This window comes from Acipenser ruthenus, chromosome 5 (assembly GCF_902713425.1).
Source record: "Acipenser ruthenus chromosome 5, fAciRut3.2 maternal haplotype, whole genome shotgun sequence".
NCBI lineage: Eukaryota > Metazoa > Chordata > Actinopteri > Acipenseriformes > Acipenseridae > Acipenser > Acipenser ruthenus.
Window position 1 is genome coordinate 16,943,630 of NC_081193.1, and position 23,310 is coordinate 16,966,939.

Sequence of the window (23,310 nt, forward strand, 5' to 3'; positions counted from 1 at the left end):
TTTGTTTTTATCCATTCTTGGGTGCTTTTAGTTGTGTGTTTTGGGTCATTATCCTGTTGGAGGACCCATGATCTGCGACTGAGACAGAGCTTTCTGACACTGGGCAGTACATTTCGCTCCAGAATGACTTGATAGTCTTGAGATTTCATTGTGCCCTGCACAGATTCAAGGCACCCTGTGCCAGGCGCAGCAAAGCAGCCCCAAAACATAACCGAGCCTCCTCCATGTTTCACTGTAGGTACAGTGTTCTTTTCTTTGAAAGCTTCATTTTTTCGTCTGTGAACATAGAGCTGATGTGACTTGCCAAAAAGCTCCAGTTTTGACTCATCTGTCCAAAGGACATTCTCCCAGAAGGATTGTGGCTTGTCAACATGCATTTCAGCAAATTCCAGTCTGGCTTTTTTATGTTTTTCTTTCAAAAGTGGAGTCCTCCTGGGTTTTCTTCCATGGAGCCCACTTTCGCTCAAAAACTGACGGATGGTGCGATCAGAAACTGACGTACCTTCACCTTGGAGTTCAGCTTGTATCTCTTTGGCAGTTATCCTTGGTTCTTTTTCTACCATTCGCACTATCCTTCTGTTCAATCTGGGGTCGATTTTCCTCTTGCGGCCGCGCCCAGGGAGGTTGGCTACAGTTCCATGGACCTTAAACTTCTTAATAATATTTGCAACTGTTGTCACAGGAACATCAAGCTGCTTGGAGATGGTCTTGTAGCCTTTACCTTTACCATGCTTGTCTATTATTTTCTTTCTGAATCTCCTCAGGCAACTCTCTCCTTTGCTTTCTCTGGTCCATGTTCAGTGTGGTGCACACAATGATACCAAACAGCACAGTGACTACTTTTCGCCATTTAAATAGGCTGAATGACTGATTACAAGATTGGAGACATGTGTGATACTAATTAAAGAAACTAATTAGTTTGAAATATCACTATAATCCAATTATTTATTATCTTTTCTAAGGGGTACCAACAAATGTGTCCAGGCCATTTTAGAATATCTTTGTAGAATAAGCAATAATTCATCTCTTTTCACAACTTCTTTGCTTTATTCTATGACATACCAAAGGCATGCAAGTATACATGATAAAATAGCTTTTAATTTCATCACTTTTCAGGAGGAATGAAGCATTATTTCAATGAGCTGTAAGGGTACCAACAAATTTGAGCACGTCTGTATATACAGTGCCTTGCGAAAGTATTCGGCCCCCTTGAACTTTGCGACCTTTTGCCACATTTCAGGCTTCAAACATAAAGATATGAAACTGTAATTTTTTGTGAAGAATCAACAACAAGTGGGACACAATCATGAAGTGGAACGAAATGTATTGGATATTTCAAACTTTTTTAACAAATAAAAAACTGAAAAATTGGGCGTGCAAAATTATTCAGCCCCTTTACTTTCAGTGCAGCAAACTCTCTCCAGAAGTTCAGTGAGGATCTCTGAATGATCCATTGTTGACCTAAATGACTAATGATGATAAATAGAATCCACCTGTGTGTAATCAATTCTCCGTATAAATGCACCTGCACTGTGATAGTCTCAGAGGTCCGTTTAAAGCGCAGAGAGCATCATGAAGAACAAGGAACACACCAGGCAGGTCCGAGATACTGTTGTGGAGAAGTTTAAAGCCGGATTTGGATACAAAAAGATTTCCCAAGCTTAAACATCCCAAGGAGCACTGTGCAAGCGATAATATTGAAATGGAAGGAGTATCAGACCACTGCAAATCTACCAAGACCTGGCCGTCCCTCTAAACTTTCAGCTCATACAAGGAGAAGACTGATCAGAGATGCAGCCAAGAGGCCCATGATCACTCTGGATGAACTGCAGAGATCTACAGCTGAGGTGGGAGACTCTGTCCATAGGACAACAATCAGTCGTATACTGCACAAATCTGGCCTTTATGGAAGAGTGGCAAGAAGAAAGCCATTTCTTAAAGATATCCATAAAAAGTGTTGTTTACAGTTTGCCACAAGCCACCTGGGAGACACACCAAACATGTGGAAGAAGGTGCTCTGGTCAGATGAAACCAAAATCGAACTTTTTGGCAACAATGCAAAACGTTATGTTTGGCGTAAAAGCAACACAGCTCATCACCCTGAACACACCATCCCCACTGTCAAACATGGTGGTGGCAGCATCATGGTTTGGGCCTGCTTTTCTTCAGCAGGGACAGGGAAGATGGTTAAAATTGATGGGAAGATGGATGGAGCCAAATACAGGACCATTCTGGAAGAAAACCTGATGGAGTCTGCAAAAGACCTGAGACTGGGACGGAGATTTGTCTTCCAACAAGACAATGATCCAAAACATAAAGCAAAATCTACAATGGAATGGTTCACAAATAAACACACCCAGGTGTTAGAATGGCCAAGTCAAAGTCCAGACCTGAATCCAATCGAGAATCTGTGGAAAGAACTGAAAACTGCTGTTCACAAATGCTCTCCATCCAACCTCACTGAGCTCGAGCTGTTTTGCAAGGAGGAATGGGCAAAAATTTCAGTCTCTCGATGTGCAAAACTGATAGAGACATACCCCAAGCGGCTTACAGCTGTAATCGCAGCAAAAGGTGGCGCTACAAAGTATTAACTTAAGGGGGCTGAATAATTTTGCACGCCCAATTTTTCAGTTTTTTATTTGTTAAAAAAGTTTGAAATATCCAATAAATTTCGTTCCACTTCATGATTGTGTCCCACTTGTTGTTGATTCTTCACAAAAAACAGTTTCATATCTTTATGTTTGAAGCCTGAAATGTGGCAAAAGGTCGCAAAGTTCAAGGGGGCCGAATACTTTCGCAAGGCACTGTATATATATATATATATATATATATATATATATATATATATATATATATATATAAAATTTTCAGGTTCCCAGTGCTCAAAAGCTAATTTTACACCCTGCACCAAATGACAGACATTCAAACCCCTATTGCATTGCAGTTAAAATTAGCCTGATTAGCCACAGTGTATAAGTAACAAGTTCCGATGTGTCATATTAAACTCAAAGTAAAACCAGGAATGGATCAAACTGCTATGCAATGGAAGTCTTATTTCCATCCCTGGAACACAGAGGTATGGTAAAGAACATTAATAAACCATGGTAAACTACAGTAAATGCATTGTAGAACCATGGGAAAAATGCTAAATTCCTGCGTTAAATTTACTGTGGTTAAATTTATAAGGGAACCCTTGGTATTGCACAAGGGCACTTTCTTAAAATGATACATCGTTTTTTAAGGTTATTTGAAAAAAAATAAGTGGAAGTCCAAACTGATTAGTGTATCCTCAACCAAAGCAGTTGTATCTAACAAAATAACTTAATTAAGACATCAGTATCGGCACAAACAGTGTTTTTTTTTTTTGTTAATGAAAATACATGTTTGCTGTAACTTGTGTTTGTTTCAACTCAGAACTGCACTTGTGTGTTCTACTCAACGAATGGAAGTGCAAGATGTATATGATTAAGTTTTATTGGCTGGCTTGTTACTGCTTCACGTACCTTCACAGAGTAGGGGATTTCCTATTGCTTTAATTTTAAAAAGACATACCTTCAGCACAACAACCCGTCCTGGGATTTGAATTTGAAAGGTCCCTTCCTGAGCTTGAGCCGGATAGCCAAAGGTAGCGTTAGCCAGGTCAATGCTTCCCAAGGGATTGACATCCTGTGACGTTCTGGAGTAGTACAGCTGGCACTTCTTCTCTTCGAAAACAAACCAGCGGGCTTTCCAGGCCTTCAAGGCCCCCCCCCCAGTTTATTCAGGTACCCACACAGTTTTGTGGAGGAGGGTTCCATCTTAGTTTTCATGACTGGCTTCTCTTGGGCATTGCTCTGGTCCGTGTGTGTGGAATCACCCTCGTTCTCCTTGGTGCTTTCCACTTCCTCTCTTGCACTGGCAGTGAGGTCATGATGATTGTCTGGGCTTGTCAGATTGGGATCAGCTGCAGGCATGGGTTTTCCGACTTGACAGTCCTGCTCCATCTTAACAGTCCTCACCATGTGTCCTCACCAGATTTCAAAGAAAAGATGTTAACTGGTTTGTCTTTGGCTATTGAAAAGAGGTGTAGTATGGTATAATCAATTTTCATTCCCTTTATTAGCTTTTCCCTGCCCCTTGTCAGTTAGTTAAACTTTCACAAACACCAGCTTCAGCGAGGGATGAATTTGTAAATAAAATGTTCCATCCTTACAGTCCCATTTGAGTAACAACTAGTACAAAAAAGAAGCTATCAGCTATGAAGGTCTGCAGAAGAGGTACTAGTTTCCCTATGCTCTCTGTGGTGATTGCAGTGTCCCTTATTCAGGATTATGTTCTATGAAAAATAAAATCTAAACTTCACACAACTTTAAATTATTGCAACTTTTTTAAAACACATATTTTAATACAGGATTCTATTGTTAATGAGCACATTTGCTGTAAATGCTTTTTTTTAATACTGTATAACATACAGGCACTGTAGTAAAAAAAAAAAAAAATTCTATAACCACTTTGAAGTATGCATTATTCTAGGATGTTATAGTAGACTACAGTACTAAGTATGGCCACTATAGTTTACTGCTGTATAATAAAAATGCATTTACAGCAAATTACCACTTTAAAGTATAGTGTTTACAGCAAAATACTGGAGTAAAATGCTGCAGTAGCACAGTTCATTTTATTAAATAAATAAACCAAATCTTAAATCAGCAATAGACAATTGGAGTGTTCTGATGTAGTTAAGACTGAAGTTGGCCTCCATAAGGAAAAAACACCAGAGCCCAATGACAAGGAACAAAGCGTATTAATGTGTAGCAGGCTACTGTCGTGTTTTCAAAAAAAGGGTTTAAAGCTGCCTGACAATGTGAACTGTACGCATTGGATACTTCAGCATAAACGCTCTTGCCCTAATACTTTACTGGAGTAGGCTTTCATCCAGCTATTATTAGACTCCTTCAGAAAATGAATTTGGGATCTAAAACTGAAATATTGTGAAAACAATTGGCATTTCCTAGACTTATTTGGTAAACTGACCGTGGTTAGACGTATCAGAGTGTTGGGAATAATGTTTTAGTTTCACTAATTACAAGACACAGTACAGTTCCACTTGTGCAATTACGATACATACTCCTAACAAGAACACACACCCTTCATGTACAGTAATACAAAACAGCTCATGTCTTAACCACGATCATTCTTCATTGCAAGTACACATTTACTATCAACTGCAGCTTCAATATATTCCACTTTCGTTTTTTTCTTCAGTAAACAACCTCTGAATCCCGTAACTTGAGAGAGCACTTATAAATGAATAACACGCTCTTGGTTCTTACCTCATTCACTTACAGAAACGACTTCTTCATTGTCGTAATACTAGAAGCTTCGTGTTGTCGTAATACTAGAAACTTCGTATGAACTTTGTGCTCCTCAATGTTTCACAACGACAGTTTAAACTTGTTCCCCGTGCTATGGTGACAGTTTAGGTCAATGGACTTGTTTTATCTCCTCTTTGACGATGGTTTTGTATATGCATTTCCTTTGGGAGGGTTATTTAAAGGGTCTTCCTTATTACAAACCTGTTTCTTCGTTCCTTGCTGATAGTGTTTTAGGAATTTTAGCAATGTCACGTCTTCCGTGCTTGCGTAATCCCAGACACCACTGCCCTTTGTGGCAAACAATTACAACAGTGAGCAGTTACCTTGGGATGACACACCAGGTCCAGTCGCATTGATTGGACTAATGTATCCGCAGGCGACCTAAGACTCACCGTTTCAACGGTGTCAGTAGTGCTCAACAGAAAAGAATGCATACAGAAAAATATTGTATACTGGCCATGGGCTTTGGTTTTGCCCAGAGCCGTAACTAAGCATTTATCTACCGGGGCATGCAATTATATATATATATATATATATATATATATATATATATATATATATATATATATATATATATATATAATTTATTTTTTAGTTTTTTGGATGTTAGGAGTTAGGATGGTATTTACTCGCGCATAGTTTTGAATGTTATTTCCGAATCTCTCCTTTAACATGTCTGAAGGGGAGACGGTATTACTTAAAACGTGAATTAACGTTTTAAAACGTGTTAACAGTGAGCAGTTGCCTTGGGATTACACACCAGGTCCAGTCGCATTGATTGGACTAATGTATCCACAGGCGACCTAAGACTCACCGTTTCAACGGTGTCAGTAGTGCAAGGGCGTAGGTTTGGTTTGAACATTGGTGGGGACACAATTATTTAGGGGGGCGGAGTCGCGGTTGCTAGGGGGGTTCGGGGGCATGCCCACCCGGGACAATTTTTTTTAGGAGACAGCTGTTAAATGGTCACATCTGGTGGCTTGAAATGAATGCTGGACATGAATCGAGGACAATCTGATTGACATGAAGTTGGCTGGTATTATTATTATTTGTTTATTTATTTAACAGACACCTTTATCCAAGGCGACTTACAGAGACTAGGGTGTGTGAACTATGCATCAGCTGCAGAGTCACTTACAATTACGTCTCACCCGAAAGACGGAGCACAAGGAGGTTAAGTGACTTGCTCAGGGTCACACAATGAGTCAGTGGCTGAGGTGGGATATGAACCGGGGACCTTCTGATTACAAGGCCTTTCCTTTAACCACTGGACCACACAGCCTATACACTCAAAACACTATGATAAAATGTCCCTCCTGGAAGCTGGTTTGACACCCCTGCTATAGAATTACTAATAACCTGAATTATAACCTATCCCAGCCTTACTGTAAGCTACCCATACCCCTGGCGCTACAAGCATGAGCACATGCACGCTTACGTGCTCTGCCTGCCTCTCCTGTGTCTGTGCTGCTGCTCGAACCTGGGTGCATTGCTTCATTCACCTGATAAAATAATAAATTGATGCATGCCATATAGAGAGAGAATATATGGCTATGCTAACTTTATTTGCTGAGTGTTACTATACAGCATTAGCCTACTATCATATCACAATGTGCCTCAAACAATAATATATCTCAAAACTGAGTCTAACACTTTCACTGTTATAATCACTAAGCCATTACAGACCTCACCTGCGACCCTGTTGCTCCACCTGCCTCTGTACTGCTTTTACCAGGTTGCACTGCTTCATTTGCCTGATAAAATGATAAATTGATACATGCTGTTTAGAGAGAAAGTATGACTCTGCTAACTTCATTAGTAAATTATTTTTACTTTTGCTATGAGAATCATTATCAACTGTGTTTATTACTTTAACAACATCTTCCTACTTACACTTTGACTTTTTGTAAAAAAAAAAAAACTTCCTTACGTCCATCTTTCACCTAAAGCCAAATTGAAGTGATCAGATAACCTTAGTTGGTTGACGATATCAAAACATGCTCATGCTCTCTCTCTCTCACACATACACACACACGATTTAGCTGTGAAACAAGCTAGCTAGCCACCAATGACGTGGGGTTAGCAGCTAGCAATGGGTCGCTAATGTAATAAACCTACTTACCTACCCATTAGGTAGGTAGGTATGTTTATTCTCTCAAACTATGTTGCTGACGAGCTGATAATACCTTCAGCCCCGGTACCTGGCTTTCATTCAGTCAGTGGCTCACACTCATATCAGACTGACCGGCAAGCGGCAACTTCAGATGAGCGTCTTTCCAGAGTCCAGCCTAAGCCAGCGATTCCCAACCTTGTTTTACTCACGCCCCACTGGAATTATTTTTTATATCTGTGCCCCTGCCCCCGCCACCGCCACCCGGTTAATTTGACTTTTTAATGTATTTTTTTTACTGCCTATATAATATAGTGCGTTTATTTAGCCGCCTGGATAATCACACTGTCCATTCAATCAAAAACATATGTTCGTGTTCGCTTTTTACACACACAATACAAAAATATCTAGCAAGGAGTAAGTTAGTTACAAAGGGAGGAAGGCGGAGGATAGAAATAATGTGTCAACGCATTAACCAACAAACACAAATATCGAATTAAACTGATTATATTTATTCTTATTTTAAAAAATAAATGTGAAAATTGTGGCACAATATACACCGTTTAAGAATGACTAGATTTTTTAAAATTTTAAACCCGGAACACGATGTTTCACTCCCGAGTCCTTGTGCACTTTCGCGCCTCAATGAAAACAACACAGTCTGCTTGGTCCCTGATGTCAGCCGCGCACTGAGTCAGTGTTACAGTGATGCATTATGGAATTTGTAGTTTTCTTGTCTGCTAATTACACCCCAAAACCCCACCAAACACCTACACATCCCAGGGTGCCATTCTTTTTAAAGCTACCGGTATCTCTTTTTCTCTCTTTAATAACTCGCTGCACTCAAAGGGCGAAATCGGTAGTATCGTTTGGCACGTCACTGTTATTATTACTAATACGTTATTATTCAAACGTTCACCGCGCCCCCCTGGAAGGTTTCACGCCTTCCCCCCCCCCCCCCTCCCCCCCGGTTGAGAACCTTGGGCCTAAACCAATCAAATTAGGAGGGAGGAGATATATATAATTTATTTATTTTATTTATTTATTTTTTTTGGATGTTAGGAGTTAGGATGGTATTTACTCGCGCATAGTTTTGAATGTTATTTCCGAATCTCTCCTTTAACATGTCTGAAGGGGACACTGTATTACTTAAAACGTGAATTAACGTCTTAAAACGTGTTAACAGTGAGCAGTTACCTTGGGATTACACACCAGGTCCAGTCGCATTGATTGGACTAATGTATCCACAGGCGACCTAAGACTCACCGTTTCAACGGTGTCAGTACTGCTCAACAGAAAAGAATGCATACAGAAAAATATTGTATACTGGCCATGGGCTTTGGTTTTGCCCAGAGCCGTAACTAAGCATTTAGCTACCGGGGCATGTAATTATATATATATATATATATATATATATATATATATATATATATATATATATATATATATATATATATATATAATTTTTTTTTTATTATTATTTTTTTTTTTTTTTTGGATGTTAGGAGTTAGGATGGTATTTACTAGCGCATAGTTTTGAGTGTTATTTCCGAGTCTCTCCTTTAACATGTCTGAAGGGGACACTGTATTACTTAAAACGTGAATTAACGTCTTAAAACGTGTTAACAGTGAGCAGTTGCCTTGGGATTACACACCTGGTCCAGACGCATTGATTGGTCTAATGTATCCGCAGGCGACCTAAGACTTTCAACGGTGTCAGTAGTGCTCAACAGAAAAGAAGAGGTATGACACAGGCCAGGTTTTTGGGATGGAACCGCATAACAGTCTCGCGTTTTGATTGGTCCATGTCTGTCACATGAATATGTCGTCACACGAGTGGAAAAGCTTGCAGGCATTTTTAACATTGTGATCAGAGAGAGAGAGAGAGAGAGAGAGAGAGAGAGAGAGAGAGAGAGAGAGAGAGAGTGATCTGCTTTCCACAACCTTACCATTAAAATATAATGTGGTATTACGCTGTACTGATATAACAAACTATGGGTAATTACTTTATATGAATTATGATGTTATGCACAAATGTAAGAATTGGCTTTCTGTGATGGTGTACTTTTTTCTTTCAAGTAGCATATATCTATAATCGTGTTTGCGATATATTTTAATATAAAATGTATACTCTATTGCAGTTTTGTTAGAGGATACATTAGTTTATCTCCAATGTAATCACAGTTTTACATATAGACTGCCCCTGTTTTCATTTACGTCGCAAATTCTGGGCTGCTTTGCTTTTCAGATAATGTCCCAAATTCTGGGCCGATTTGGTTTGCAGATAACGTCACAAATTCTGGGCCGCTTTGGTTTTTAGATAACGTCCCAAATTCTGGGGCGCTTTGGTTTTTAGATAACGTCCCAAATTCTGGGCCGATTTGGTTTGCAGATAACGTCCCAAATTCTGGGCCGCCTTGGTTTTTAGATAGCGTCCCAAATTCTGGGCCGCTTTGCATTTTCGAATTCAGCTCAGTTTTGGGGACTCAGCTGACAGCCGAGTTTACCATAACTGAACAGAAATAAAATGTAAATGTTAAAAAAAACGTATTTCTTATTACATGAAGAAACTACATTGCACTGAAATAGATACGTGAAAATTAATTAAAGCAGTCGTTTTCCTTTATTAAAGACTAATAGTGAAAATAAATGATTGTAGTAATTTTTCTTTTACCCTACCCTTCCCAGTCTTTTCCCCGCCCCTCTTTTGCGCAAAACCTGCACTCAAATTCCCCTCCACACACGTGTACCACCACCATTGCAAAATATATTTTCGGGTATTCAGCCCCATTCATGTCTATGCCAGTGTTAAAAACGATAGGTTGCGGATGCAACCCCGGTTCCCTGAAAGAGAAAATAACCATCAAGGTATGGGATATTGCCGTCAGGCAGTAGCGATTGGCTGAGCTTTATAGCAAAGCTGCCGATAGGCCTCTGCGCGAGCTGCCACGTAAGCCCGCCCCCTTGGGAGCTTACTATACGCAGAGCGCAGAGACTCACTTCCTCTTTTGCTCTTCAGACCGTGAAGGCTTCTGAAGCGACCACGCGGCTTGATGGTTATTTTCTCTTTCAGGGAACCGGGGTTGCATCCGCAACCTATCGTTCCCTTTCAAGTCGAAAATAACCATCAAGGTATGGGAACAGTGTACCCAAGCCGTCGCGAGGGAGGATTCTCGGCAGTAGGACAGACTTACGTCATAACGCAACTGCGTAGGCAGTACATCTAGGCATATGCGGAGCTGCGCCTCAGCGTCTATGCTCGTAATGACACCTGTCTTAAAGGTGGAACAGTCAACACCATGCTATCAACCACTCTATACGTCCGCATCCTGAGGCGTCATAGAGTGCAAAACAGATGCTCCAAAAAGTGGAGCAGAGGAATCCAGCACATTTAACCTGTAAAACCTCATGAAAGTATGCGGCGTAGCCCAACTGGCTGCCGCGCAAATATCAGACACTGACACCCCTCGAAAGAGGGCCCAGGATGTCGCCATACCCCTGGTAGAATGCGCCTTCAACTGCCCTGGTGGTGGAAGGCCTGCAGATTCATACGCTAATCTAATAGCATCCACTATCCAGTGGGAAAGGCGCTGTTTAGACAGCGGCTGACCCAAAGATCTAGAACCATGGCATATGAACAACTGTTCTGTCTGCCTCACAGTCCTTGTACGGTCAATATAACACCTCAATGCCCTCACGGGGCAGAGCATGTGTAACCGCTCTTCCTCTGGGGAAGAAAAAGGAGGAGGATGGAACGCCATCAACTCGACTGACTGGTTCATGTGGAACGGGGATATAACCTTTGGTAAAAAGGCCGGATTAGGGCGCATGGAGACCTTAGAACCGTCTCCTGCAAAACGAGTACAAGAAGGATGCACTGAAAGTGCATGTAACTCGCTCACGCGTTTTGCTGATACCACAGCCAGCAAAAATGCAGTCTTAATAGATATGAGCTTCATATCCACACTGTGGAGAGGCTCAAACGGTGCCTTGGTAAGGGCTTCTAACACCACATCAAGGCTCCACGACGGTAAACTGGTCGTTCTTGGAGGCCGCAAGCGTCTTGCGCCTTTCAGAAACTGAGATGCCAAAAAATGGCAACCAGGTGATAAACCGTCAATGCGTACATGACAAGCCGAAATGGCGGCTAAATACACTTTAAGTGTAGAAGGAGATTTCCCTTCATCCAGCAGTTTCTGCAGAAACTGCAATATTACTGCCATAGGACAGGAGACTGGGTCATGGCTCTCAGCCAGACACCAACTCTGAAACAACTGCCACTTATACGCATACTGCGACCTAGTAGAGGGCGCTCTCGCACTCTGGATGGTCGATATAACTGCAGTCGAAAGCCCTAAGGCTGACAGGCGCTCCCGCTCAGGGGCCAAGCCCACAACTGCATGAGTTTGGGGTTCGGATGCCAAAGCTCTCCTTGAGCTTGGGACAACAAGTCCGCTCGCAGAGGGAGCTCCCTCGGGCGACCGTGCAGTAATTGCACTAGACTCGGGAACCATATTCTCCGAGGCCACCGAGGAGCGATCAGAATCACTGTCGCTCGCTCTACCCTGACCTTCTCCAAGAAGGCGGGGAGCATCGGAATCGGTGGAAAGGCATACAGGAGCCCTGGCGGCCATTCGTGAGCCAGTGCATCCACCCCCAGGGGGCTGTCGAGGTCCTTCACCGAGAACCATAGGGGACAGTGCGTGGTCTCTCGCGAAGCGAAGAGATCGACCTGCGCTGTGCCGAACCATTCCCAGATGCGCTCCACCACTTGAGGGTGGAGACGCCATTCGCCCGCAAGAGGACCTCCTCTGGACAGGAGATCCGCTGCGTAATTGACTCTGCCCGGCAGATGAACTGCACGCAGAGAGGCTAAACGCGGTTGAGCCCAGAGCAACAGCCGCGTTACCATCTGGTGAAGACTGGGGGACCGCAATCCGCCCTGGCGATTGATATACGCCACTACTGTGGTGTTGTCTGACCGCACTAACACGTGCTTGTCTAGAAGCACTGGCAAGAAGTGCCGGAGGGCGAGGTCCACCGCTCTGAGCTCCAGAGCGTTGATGTGGGCTGACCTCCAGGGTCCTGACCACACTCCACGGGTCCCTGTCCCGTTCCAGACTGCTCCCCAACCGTGGTTGGAAGCGTCGGTCGTGATGACCTGCCTTCTGAAAATGGGACCCAAGCGTACGCCTTGGCGGAGGTTTGACGGAACTCTCCACCAGCGTAGCGCTTCCCAGCAGGCTTGGGATACTCTTAGCCTGCGGTGTTTGGCTCTCCGCGGATGCAACGCGAAGGCATTGAACCAGGCCTGCAGAGGTCTCTGGTGTAGTAAGCCCAAAGGAAGGGCTTGTGAGGCGGCAGCCATCAACCCCAGCATGCGCTGACACAGCTCCATGCTGACTGTTTGTCTCAACCTGAATAGGGAAAGACACCGCTCTATTGAGGCAACTCTTTGTGTCGACAGGGTCGCTTCCATGGACACTGTGTCCAGATGCAGACCCAAGAATTCGGTCTGTTGGCTCGGCACTAGGCGGCTCTTTTCTGAATTGATCTTCAGACCTAGCCGCCGAAGATGGTCTGTAACCATCACTGTGTGCTGTGCCACCTGCTCCTTCGACTGCGCGCAGACGAGCCAGTCGTCCAGATAATTCAGCAGTCGGACACCTTGAGCCCGCAAAGGAGCTAGAATGGCATCCATACATTTCGAAAAGGTTCGAGGAGCTAGTGACAGGCCGAATGGAAGGACACAAAACTCGTATACCCTGCTCTGGAATGCGAAACGCAGATACTTCCTGTGACCCGGGCAGATGGGAACGTGAAAGTACGCATCTGTCAGGTCCACGGTGGTGAACCAGTCGCCGTGTCGGACTGACTGGATGATGTGCCTGTGCGTAAGCATCCTGAACGATAACACCCGCAGGTATTTGTTCAGTACTCGCAGATCTAAAATAGGACGGAGCCCGCCGTCCTTCTTGGGCACCAGGAAGTATTTGGAATAGAACCCCTGGTCGATCAGAGCAGGGTCTACTTGTTGAATGGCACGCTTGCTGAGCAATGCTTGTATTTCCACATTCAGAGCTGAGGACTGAACCGAGTCCTTCACTGCAGTTACGACCACCCCCCGAAAGGGGGGAGGTTTTAACTGGAACTGAAGGGTGTACCCGGTGGATATAGTTTTGTGCACCCAGATGTCGTTGGTGCATTGTTGCCAGAACTGGAGCTGGGAGACAGTGTAGGGGAGGGTTAACAGCTGCCTGGTGTTCTCAGGGCTGTTTGGGCTGGGCTCGTTCGCGAGGGGCCTGGCCAGAGCCCCGAGGGCGTGGCTTGGCACCACCTCTAGGGCGCCACCCTCCGCGCTGCGGTCTTGAAAAAGGAGGTTGACCGCGCGCTGCTGTGCTTGAGGGAGAGGTCTTAGTACCCCCTGGCCGTGGCTGGTGCTGTGGTGGTGCCCTGCGCCACTGATGTTCCTGAGGCCGCTTCGGCTGGAACGACGGTTTTGGCCACATTTTCGCCATCTGCTGTGACGCCTCCCGCGCCTTGGCGGAGCGTTGCAGCATCTCCTCCACCGCTGGACCAAATGTGTGTCCCGGTGTAATTGGGGCATCCAGCAACGGGGCCTTATCAGGTTCCTGCACTCTCGCCTGCGAGAGCCAGAGCTGCCTTCTGGCCACCACCAGAGACGCGATGCTCCTGCCCTGAGCCCGCGCGTTGAGCTGGGCCAGCTTCACCAGCAGTTGACTGACGGTCCCCAACTCGCTTCTGAGGGCCGCCGAAGGGCACTCAGGCAGGTCTTTGATTAATGCAGCTTGGTAGACCGTCAGCAAGCTGGCCACATTAGAGAGCTTGACCGCCTCTGTGGCCGCAGCGTACCCCTTCTTGAGGTGTACCTCAGTGGTCCTGCACTGCTTATTGGGGCATGCAGGATCTTTCGTCAGCCCCGATAATGTTGGCGTCTTCACCAACGCGGCGAACGCAGCGTCCACAGGTGGGAAGGACGCCAACCCAGCCTCACTTGCCCCTTGCATGTTAAAGGCCGAGGCCTGGCGAGAAGTCGCCGGGGCAGAGGCCGGAGCCCCCCAGGTGGACTGTACCTCCTTAATAAAGTCTGGGAATGCCGGAAGCATCCTGGACTGACTGGACTGGGCTGAAGGCGACTCAAACAAGGAGCGCCGAGGCGGCTCCGCCATCGGCCACTCGACGCCCAAGTGGCGGGTTGCTCTGTCCACCACAGACCACGTAGGGTCATTGGTGTCCAGCACGTGGAGCTCGTCCTCAGAGTGCTGGGAGGCTACCTCAGCCTCTGTACTGTCCCCCTCTAGGATGTCAGATGCGTCTCTAGACAGCGCATCGATATCCCACTCCCCTTGAGACTGCACTGGAGGAGCGACGACCGGTGCAGGTTGTGGAGGGGCCACTGGCTGACTAGCAATGGGCCCAGTCGGTTGTCCTGGGACTGGAGGCACCACATTTGCTAAGGACATGAGGATGGACTGCTGCCCCATCATAACCTCCATGAATTGAGACATTTTGGAGGTTAGCTCTGCCACCCCCGACCTGTCTCTGTATCGCCTGTCCCGACGAGGGGAACGAGAGCGTGCTCTCCGTCGAGGCGATCTGGAGTGCGACCTAGACTCCCGACGGGGGCGTACCCTACGAGGGGAGGGGCTGCGCTCCCGAGCGCGTCTGGTGGGGGACCTCTGACCAGCCGTTAGCTGGGAGGACGGGCTCCTGGAGAGCTGCAGCCGCCCTGGCGGCGTCGCCGTAGATGACGGCGGGGCAGAAATGGTGTGGGACGATCCAGTGGAAGGAGAGCGCCCACCCACTGCTTTCTTCGCCCTTTGGCGGAGGGTGCGTGTCTGGAAACCAGCACAAAGATGGCAAAAAGCCCTATCCGCCAACGCGGATGCGGCGTGCTCTGGCCCCAGACACGCCACACAGTCCTCATGGGGATCGCTCGCTGGCAATTTTGCCTGGCAGGTGACGCAACGGTGGAACCCGGACATGGTTGCCGAAGCGTGGACGTGCCCTGATCGTAAAGGCGTCGATGCGGCAAGCGTCGAGCGCCGAAGCGTCGAGCGTTGAGGTGCGTGCACCGAGCGTCAAGGCGTCGAAGCGCCGAGCGTCGAGGTGCGTGCACCGAGCGAGCGCCGAAGTGCGTGCACCGAGCGTCGAGGTGCGTGCACCGAGCGTCAAGGCGTCGAAGCGCCGAGCGTCGAGGTGCGTGCACCGAGCGTCGAGCGTCGAGGTGCGTGCACCGAGCGTCGAGCGTCGAGCGTCGAGGTGCGTGCACCGAGCGTCGAAGCGCCGAGCGTCGAGGTGCGTGCACCGAGCGTCAAGGCGTCAATGCGCCGAGCGTCGAGCGCCGAAGTGTCGAGCGTCGAGGTGCGTGCACCGAGCGTCGAGCGTCGAGGTGCGTGCACCGAGCGTCGAGCGTCGAGGTGCGTGCACCGAGCGCCGAAGCGTCGAGGTGCGTGCACCGAGCGTCAAGGCGTCGAAGCGCCGAGCGTCGAGGTGCGTGCACCGAGCGTCGAGCGTCGAGGTGCGTGCACCGAGCGTCGAGCGTCGAGCGTCGAGGTGCGTGCACCGAGCATCGAAGCGCCGAGCGTCGAGGTGCGTGCACCGAGCGTCAAGGCGTCAATGCGCCGAGCGTCGAGCGCCGAAGCGTCGAGGTGCGTGCACCGAGCGTCGAGCGTCGAGGTGCGTGCACCGAGCGTCGAGCGTCGAGGTGCGTGCACCGAGCGTCGAGGCGCCGACGCGCCGAGCGTCGAAGCGTCGAGCGTCGAGGTGCGTGCACCGAGCGTCGAGCGCCGAAGCGTCCAGCGTCGAGGTGCGTGCACCGAGCGTCGAGGCGTCGACGCGCCGAGCGTCGAGCGCCGAAGCGTCGAGCGTCGAGGTGCGTGCACCGAGCGTCGAGCGCCGAAGCGTCGAGCGTCGAGGTGCGTGCACCGAGCGTCGATGCGCCGAAGTCCCCAAGCGCAGACGCGCTAGCACCAAGCGCTGATGCGCTGCACAAAGCGCCGAAGCGCTGCACCAAGTGGCAAAGTGCCGACACCAAGCGCCTAAGCGCAGCACGCCGGAGCGTGAGTACCGAGCGTAGAATGCTAGCACAGACGCCTAAGCGTCAGCTGACCCGCAGAGCGGAGACGCTATGTGCTGGTACAGTGTCTGATGCTGTGCACTACTTACCTGCTGGTGCTGGGGATTGAGGCTTAGTGGTCGTCTTCCTCTGTGTAGTGAATGGGATTTTTTAGTGAATGGGATTTTGGAGGTTAGCTCTGCCACCCCCGACCTGTCTCTGTATCGCCTGTCCCGACGAGGGGAACGAGAGCGTGCTCTCCGTCGAGGCGATCTGGAGTGCGACCTAGACTCCCGACGGGGGCGTACCCTACGAGGGGAGGGGCTGCGCTCCCGAGCGCGTCTGGTGGGGGACCTCTGACCAGCCGTTAGCTGGGAGGACGGGCTCCTGGAGAGCTGCAGCCGCCCTGGCGGCGTCGCCGTAGATGACGGCGGGGCAGAAATGGTGTGGGACGATCCAGTGGAAGGAGAGCGCCCACCCACTGCTTTCTTCGCCCTTTGGCGGAGGGTGCGTGTCTGGAAACCAGCACAAAGATGGCAAAAAGCCCTATCCGCCAACGCGGATGCGGCGTGCTATGGCCCCAGACACGCCACACAGTCCTCATGGGGATCGCTCGCTGGCAATTTTGCCTGGCAGGTGACGCAACGGTGGAACCCGGACATGGTTGCCGAAGCGTGGACGTGCCCTGATCGTAAAGGCGTCGATGCGGCAAGCGTCGAGCGCCGAAGCGTCGAGCGTTGAGGTGCGTGCACCGAGCGTCAAGGCGTCGAAGCGCCGAGCGTCGAGGTGCGTGCACCGAGCGAGCGCCGAAGTGCGTGCACCGAGCGTCGAGGTGCGTGCACCGAGCGTCAAGGCGTCGAAGCGCCGAGCGTCGAGGTGCGTGCACCGAGCGTCGAGCGTCGAGGTGCGTGCACCGAGCGTCGAAGCGCCGAGCGTCGAGGTGCGTGCACCGAGCGTCAAGGCGTCAATGCGCCGAGCGTCGAGCGCCGAAGTGTCGAGCGTCGAGGTGCGTGCACCGAGCGTCGAGCGTCGAGGTGCGTGCACCGAGCGTCGAGCGTCGAGGTGCGTGCACCGAGCGTCGAGGCGCCGACGCGCCGAGCGTCGAGGTGCGTGCACCGAGCGCCGAAGCGTCGAGGTGCGTGCACCGAGCGTCAAGGCGTCGAAGCGCCGAGCGTCGAGGTGCGTGCACCGAGCGTCGAGCGTCGAGGTGCGTGCACCGAGCGTCGAGCGTCGAGCGTCGAGGTGCGTGCACCGAGCATCGAAGCGCCGAGCGTCGAGGTGCGTGCACCGAGCGTCAAGGCGTCAATGCGCCGAGCGTCGAGCGCCGAAGCGTCGAGCGTCGAGGTGCGTGCACCGAGCGTCGAGCGTCGAGGTGCGTGCACCGAGCGTCGAGCGTCGAGGTGCGTGCACCGAGCGTCGAGGCGCCGACGCGCCGAGCGTCGAAGCGTCGAGCGTCGAGGTGCGTGCACCGAGCGTCGAGCGCCGAAGCGTCCAGCGTCGAGGTGCGTGCACCGAGCGTCGAGGCGTCGACGCGCCGAGCGTCGAGCGCCGAAGCGTCGAGCGTCGAGGTGCGTGCACCGAGCGTCGAGCGCCGAAGCGTCGAGCGTCGAGGTGCGTGCACCGAGCGTCGATGCGCCGAAGTCCCCAAGCGCAGACGCGCTAGCACCAAGCGCTGATGCGCTGCACAAAGCGCCGAAGCGCTGCACCAAGTGGCAAAGTGCCGACACCAAGCGCCTAAGCGCAGCACGCCGGAGCGTGAGTACCGAGCGTAGAATGCTAGCACAGACGCCTAAGCGTCAGCTGACCCGCAGAGCGGAGACGCTATGTGCTGGTACAGTGTCTGATGCTGTGCACTACTTACCTGCTGGTGCTGGGGATTGAGGCTTAGTGGTCGTCTTCCTCTGTGTAGTGAATGGGATTTTTTTTTTTTTTTTGTGCTGCAGCAGTACTGCTGGTGGTGATTAAGTGACTGGGACACAGTATATGTGGGCACAGTACAACTACCACGCGGTTTTTTTTTTTTGTTTTTTTTTTTCACCGCAGGCAGTACGTGGGAGACAGCAGAGCAGGCTCCACACACACGCGGTCTAGCCAAGGCAAGACCGGGGCTGCAGACACGCGCGCGGCCAAGGCCAACGCAACGTGCGTCACAAATATATAAAAATACACACAGAAAAATATATATTTTAATACAACCCAAAACACAACACAATAATCAAAATTAATTAATAAAGGAAAGACGGGAGACCACGAGACAACGCGATGCAAGCAAAGCGTGAAGGAAATATATAAAATATATAAAAATATACACAATATATAAAATCCTTAAATAATAATAACGACTCCGAAGAGTGTAACTGAAATAAACTCCGAGAAGGGGCAAAAACCAGCTTCTCAAGCTTTAAGCTTATTGAGTACAATCAGCTACGGGCTCTAATACCTACCGCTACCAATGCTGAAGACAAAAGAGGAAGTGAGTCTCTGCGCGCTGCGTATAGTAAGCTCCCAAGGGGGCGGGCTTACGTGGCAGCTCGCGCAGAGGCCTATCGGCAGCTTTGCTATAAAGCTCAGCCAATCGCTACTGCCTGACGGCAATATCCCATACCTTGATGGTTATTTTCGACTTGAAAGGGAAACACATTTTCAGTCATATCTCTCGAACTAGAGCACCTATAACCACCGTTCGAAGGGTTCTAGAACAGCATGAATGTAATTTGCTCAGTTTCGGAGCAATTCTTTGCAGAAAATATTTTCAGGGCGTTCAGGGTGTTCAGCCTCATTCATGTCTATGGCAGGGTTGAAAAGCATATTTCAGGCATATCTCTCTAACCCGAGCACGTAGAACCACCATTCAAAGTGATATAGACTCAGGGGAGCACCCCAAACCACCCCCTAAAACGGTGTGGTGGTTCACCCAAAAACTCATGTCATGACGAAAAAATTCACTTTGCCAAGCCGTCCTGGCATCTGAACCATGAAAATGGTGACTCCTTGTGTGGGGCCCCACGGGGCCCGGCCACAAAAAAAAAATCAAGTTCCTAACCCCCACAGAACCCGAGATACGCCCTGTCAAAAATGTCCAAAAACTATCCTTTTCGGGGTCATATCTCCATGACCCTGGGGCCTAGAAACCGGGTTGAACTTCCTAGGGTCATGTCTGGGGGCCCTCTTTCACAAGGAGCCACCCGTTTTCAAATGCAACATTTTCAACAAATTTACACATTTTCAGCATGATGGAATGTCAAGGTTGCATTTCCAATAGCTTTTGAGCTCCAGGTTGTCAAAAAAAGTCTAAACTGGTGTCCTTTCTAGCTGGGGACACGTCGCTTGGAGGGATCGACAGGGGCCCCGAGGTGGACCTCCGTACCGATTTTCAAGTCTCGGGGACCCCCGGAACCCGAGATATAGCACCCTGAAAAATGTCTATGGGAAATCCCATTATAAAACCCCTTTGGGGCAACGCCCACCATCTGGCGGTGGGGTGGCGTATGAACCCATGGCCAATATCTTTCTTTAGCTAAGACTCTTGTGCACACAAAGAGTGCCCTTCGGAGTTCGCTGGCCCAGGGGTCGTGGAGATACGGGTACGATAAGAGACCACCCCCTTCCCTATGGCAAATCCCATTATAAAAACTGGGGTAAGGCTCGGCCAATGGCGGTCGTGGGTCGTACGAACTTGAAGGAACCAATTTTCTTTAGCTAAGACTGTTGTGCATCTAAAGAGAGTACTAGCGAGTTTGTTGGCCCAGGATATGTGGACTCATGGGGTACGATAGGAGGACCCCCCCCCCCGACCGCAATTTCCTATAGCAAAATACATACTAAAAATGTCCATTATATATAAGACCTGAAGTGTGCACATTTTGTAGTGTATTTATGCAACAGAAGCACCAATTTAAGTCTATTCCAAGTGTTTTGTGATCTGCAATTTAAAGGCCTGTAGTGTCAGACTGGTAGTCCCTAACTGATTCAAGTGTTTTTGGAATGATTCCTACAAAGACTGATTTATAAGAAAAAACAGAGATTGACAAACAGCATTTTGCTTTATATGCAGAAACGGGCAACTACAAGAGGGTGTCAAACAAGCTGTGAATGTCCTAGGAGGCTACAGAGTACCTCTGGGTATGAATCCAGATGCTCGCAGTACCTGTTCTTAGATGTCCGAAACCACTGTATAACCTGTATAACATATAAATATCACTTTTTATTGTGTATTTGAGGAACACACCAATTACAAACTTCAATTGAATTGCTGTGCTATCAGAATATCAGTGTATAACTTTGCTGGGTATTGCAATGTATGCTGGGTATCAAAAGGCCTTCACTTTCACAAAAGGCTGTCAATTTAAAAAAGGCCGTCAAAGTTACAAAAAAATAGGTATGCTCCTAACCCAATACTTGTCTTTTTAATTCTGTGCATCCAAATACTTGTAGTTAAAAGTTTTAAGAATTAAGCCTACTGTTTGTTGTTCTGTCCTAAACCAGCAGTTTGTCACCCAAATTTATTAAATAAACAGAGGGGGGGGGGGGGGGGGGGGTCATCAGATTATTCTCCATTTTATTGTAACTGAGGTACCGTTCAGTTGAGCGAAAATTGTAAAGGGGTACTCGAGCTGAAACCTCCAGATAGAAGGGGTACAGTTTCAAAAAAGGTTGAAAACCCCTGACCTACAGTATAAACTATCAGGAACAGATAAGGGAAATGTTGACTAATACAATACAATAGGATTTATTTGAAGTTGTTGAAGAGCACTGGTCTCTTAAACCCTGAAGTTCTGATAAACCCCTACGCCTCACTATATATTGATGGACATTACATAAGCAAATGCGATGTCGTTTTTTTTTTTTTTTTTTTGCTATACCATGTTCCTAAATGTTTTCTGGGGAGAGTAAAAATACATGATTCATGTACTAAGGGTAACTCTTAAATGAATTAACTGTCCAGTTTATGGTAAACTGTGCATGCATGACTTAGAAACTCGGCTGTCAGCTGAGCAGAATATCTCAAAAACTGGCCTGAATTCGAAAATGTAGAATTCGGGACGTTATCTAAAAACCAGAGCAGCCCAGAAATTGGGATGTTATCAGAGCGGCCCAGAATTTGGGACGTTATCTAAAAACCAAAGCGGCACAGAATTTGGGACGTTATCTGCAAAACAAATCGGCCCAGAATTTGGGACGTTATCTAAAAACCAAATCGGCCCAGAATTTGGGACGTTATCTAAAAACCAAAGCGGCCAAGAATTTGGGACGTTATCTGCAAACCAAATCGGCCCAGAATTTGGGACATTACCTGAAAAGCAAAGCAGCCCAGAATTTGCGACGTAAATGAAAACAGGGGCGGTCTATATGTAAAACTGTGATTACATTAGAGATAAACTAATGTATCCTCTAACAAAACTGCAATAGAGTATTTATATTAAAATATATCGCAAAAACGATTATAGATATATGCTACTTGAAAGAAAAAAGTACACCATCACAGAAAGCCAATTCTTACATTCGTGCATAACATGATAATTTATATAAAGTAATTACCCATAGTTTGTTATATCAGTACAGCATAATACCACATTATATTTTAATGGTAAGGTTGTGGAAACCAGATCTCTCTCTCTCTCACTCTCTCTCTCTGATCATAATGTTAAAAATGCCTGCAAGCTTTTCCACTCGACATATTCATGTGACAGACATGGACCAATCAAAACGCGAGACTGTTATGCGGTTCCATCCCAAAAACCTGGCCTGTGTCATACCTCCAAAGGTCAGCGACATCGAATTTATTGGCTTACATGTTTTTAATAGTAAGTTCAGTCAGTGCCTCTTTTACAAAATTTACATAGCCTACGACGGGGGGTATGTGGTCTTAAAAGCGTATGGTCATACTCATAGTGGGCCGATAAAATGTAAAACAAAAACATTAAATAAATACAAAATATAATTAATATTTATTTTGCTATTGACATTTCTAAGTAATTAAAATAAGAACAACAACACACTTGTGTTAATACTACTACGACTACTACAAATACCACTACGAGGACTAGCCTACTACTATTTTTTTATTTTTTTTATTTTTTTTATTTTTGCTCTTATTATTAGGACTGAAGTCATTGTATTTTGTATCTTGCTCTTAAATGCACTGTAATTCTTTATATGTATTTTATTTTGTATACAACCGTTTGTTCAGATATGCTAATAAGTAAATCATAATAAATCATAATAATAATCATACTGCTACTCGCCGCCTGGCCCGGAGGAGAACAGCGAATCTCCGGCATGATCTAGGAGACCCGCGGGGTGTTGAAGGTGTTCCTGGAGGTGGTGATTCGGGATGCAGTCACCTGAACAGGACAAGAGAAAGACCATCACCGCCATGGATGTGGTGTATGCTCTGAAACGCCAGGGTCGCACTCTGTACGGATTTGGAGGTTGAAGAAAAAGAACGATTCCCCGGACTGACCTTCGAACAACCACAAATAAACTATTATTATTATTATTATTATTATTATTATTATTATTATTATTATTAGTGGTGGTAGTAGTATTATTATGTTACACATTATCAGTTATAACTACTGAGAACATTGTACTGTAAGTTTATCACAGCTGACAGTCCCGCATTCAAGTCGCTCGTTCCCTTGTAAGGCAGTTGAAATACTCTAGAGGGAGCTACACCTATAGGGTAGAGTGCTTTCTCAGTGATGGACAGGTCCATCCTTCAGAATACTTATCAAACTGATTTTTTTGTTCTTTCCAAGTCAATG

General features: G+C 47.3%; 1 protein-coding gene across 2 annotated transcripts in view; it reads right to left on the reverse strand.

Annotated features, from left to right (window-relative positions):
- LOC117962865 (TBC1 domain family member 2A-like) overlaps window positions 1–22,938 on the reverse strand; it is a 57,767-nt gene extending 34,829 nt beyond the window's left edge. For both annotated transcript variants that reach the window (XM_059023735.1, XM_059023734.1), the window contains exon 1: window positions 22,779–22,938. In XM_059023735.1, coding sequence (XP_058879718.1) covers window positions 22,779–22,824 — 46 coding nt within the window. In that variant the 5' untranslated portion in view covers window positions 22,825–22,938. The remainder of the gene's footprint in view (window positions 1–22,778) is intronic.
- Window positions 22,939–23,310: the final 372 nt, after the last annotated feature.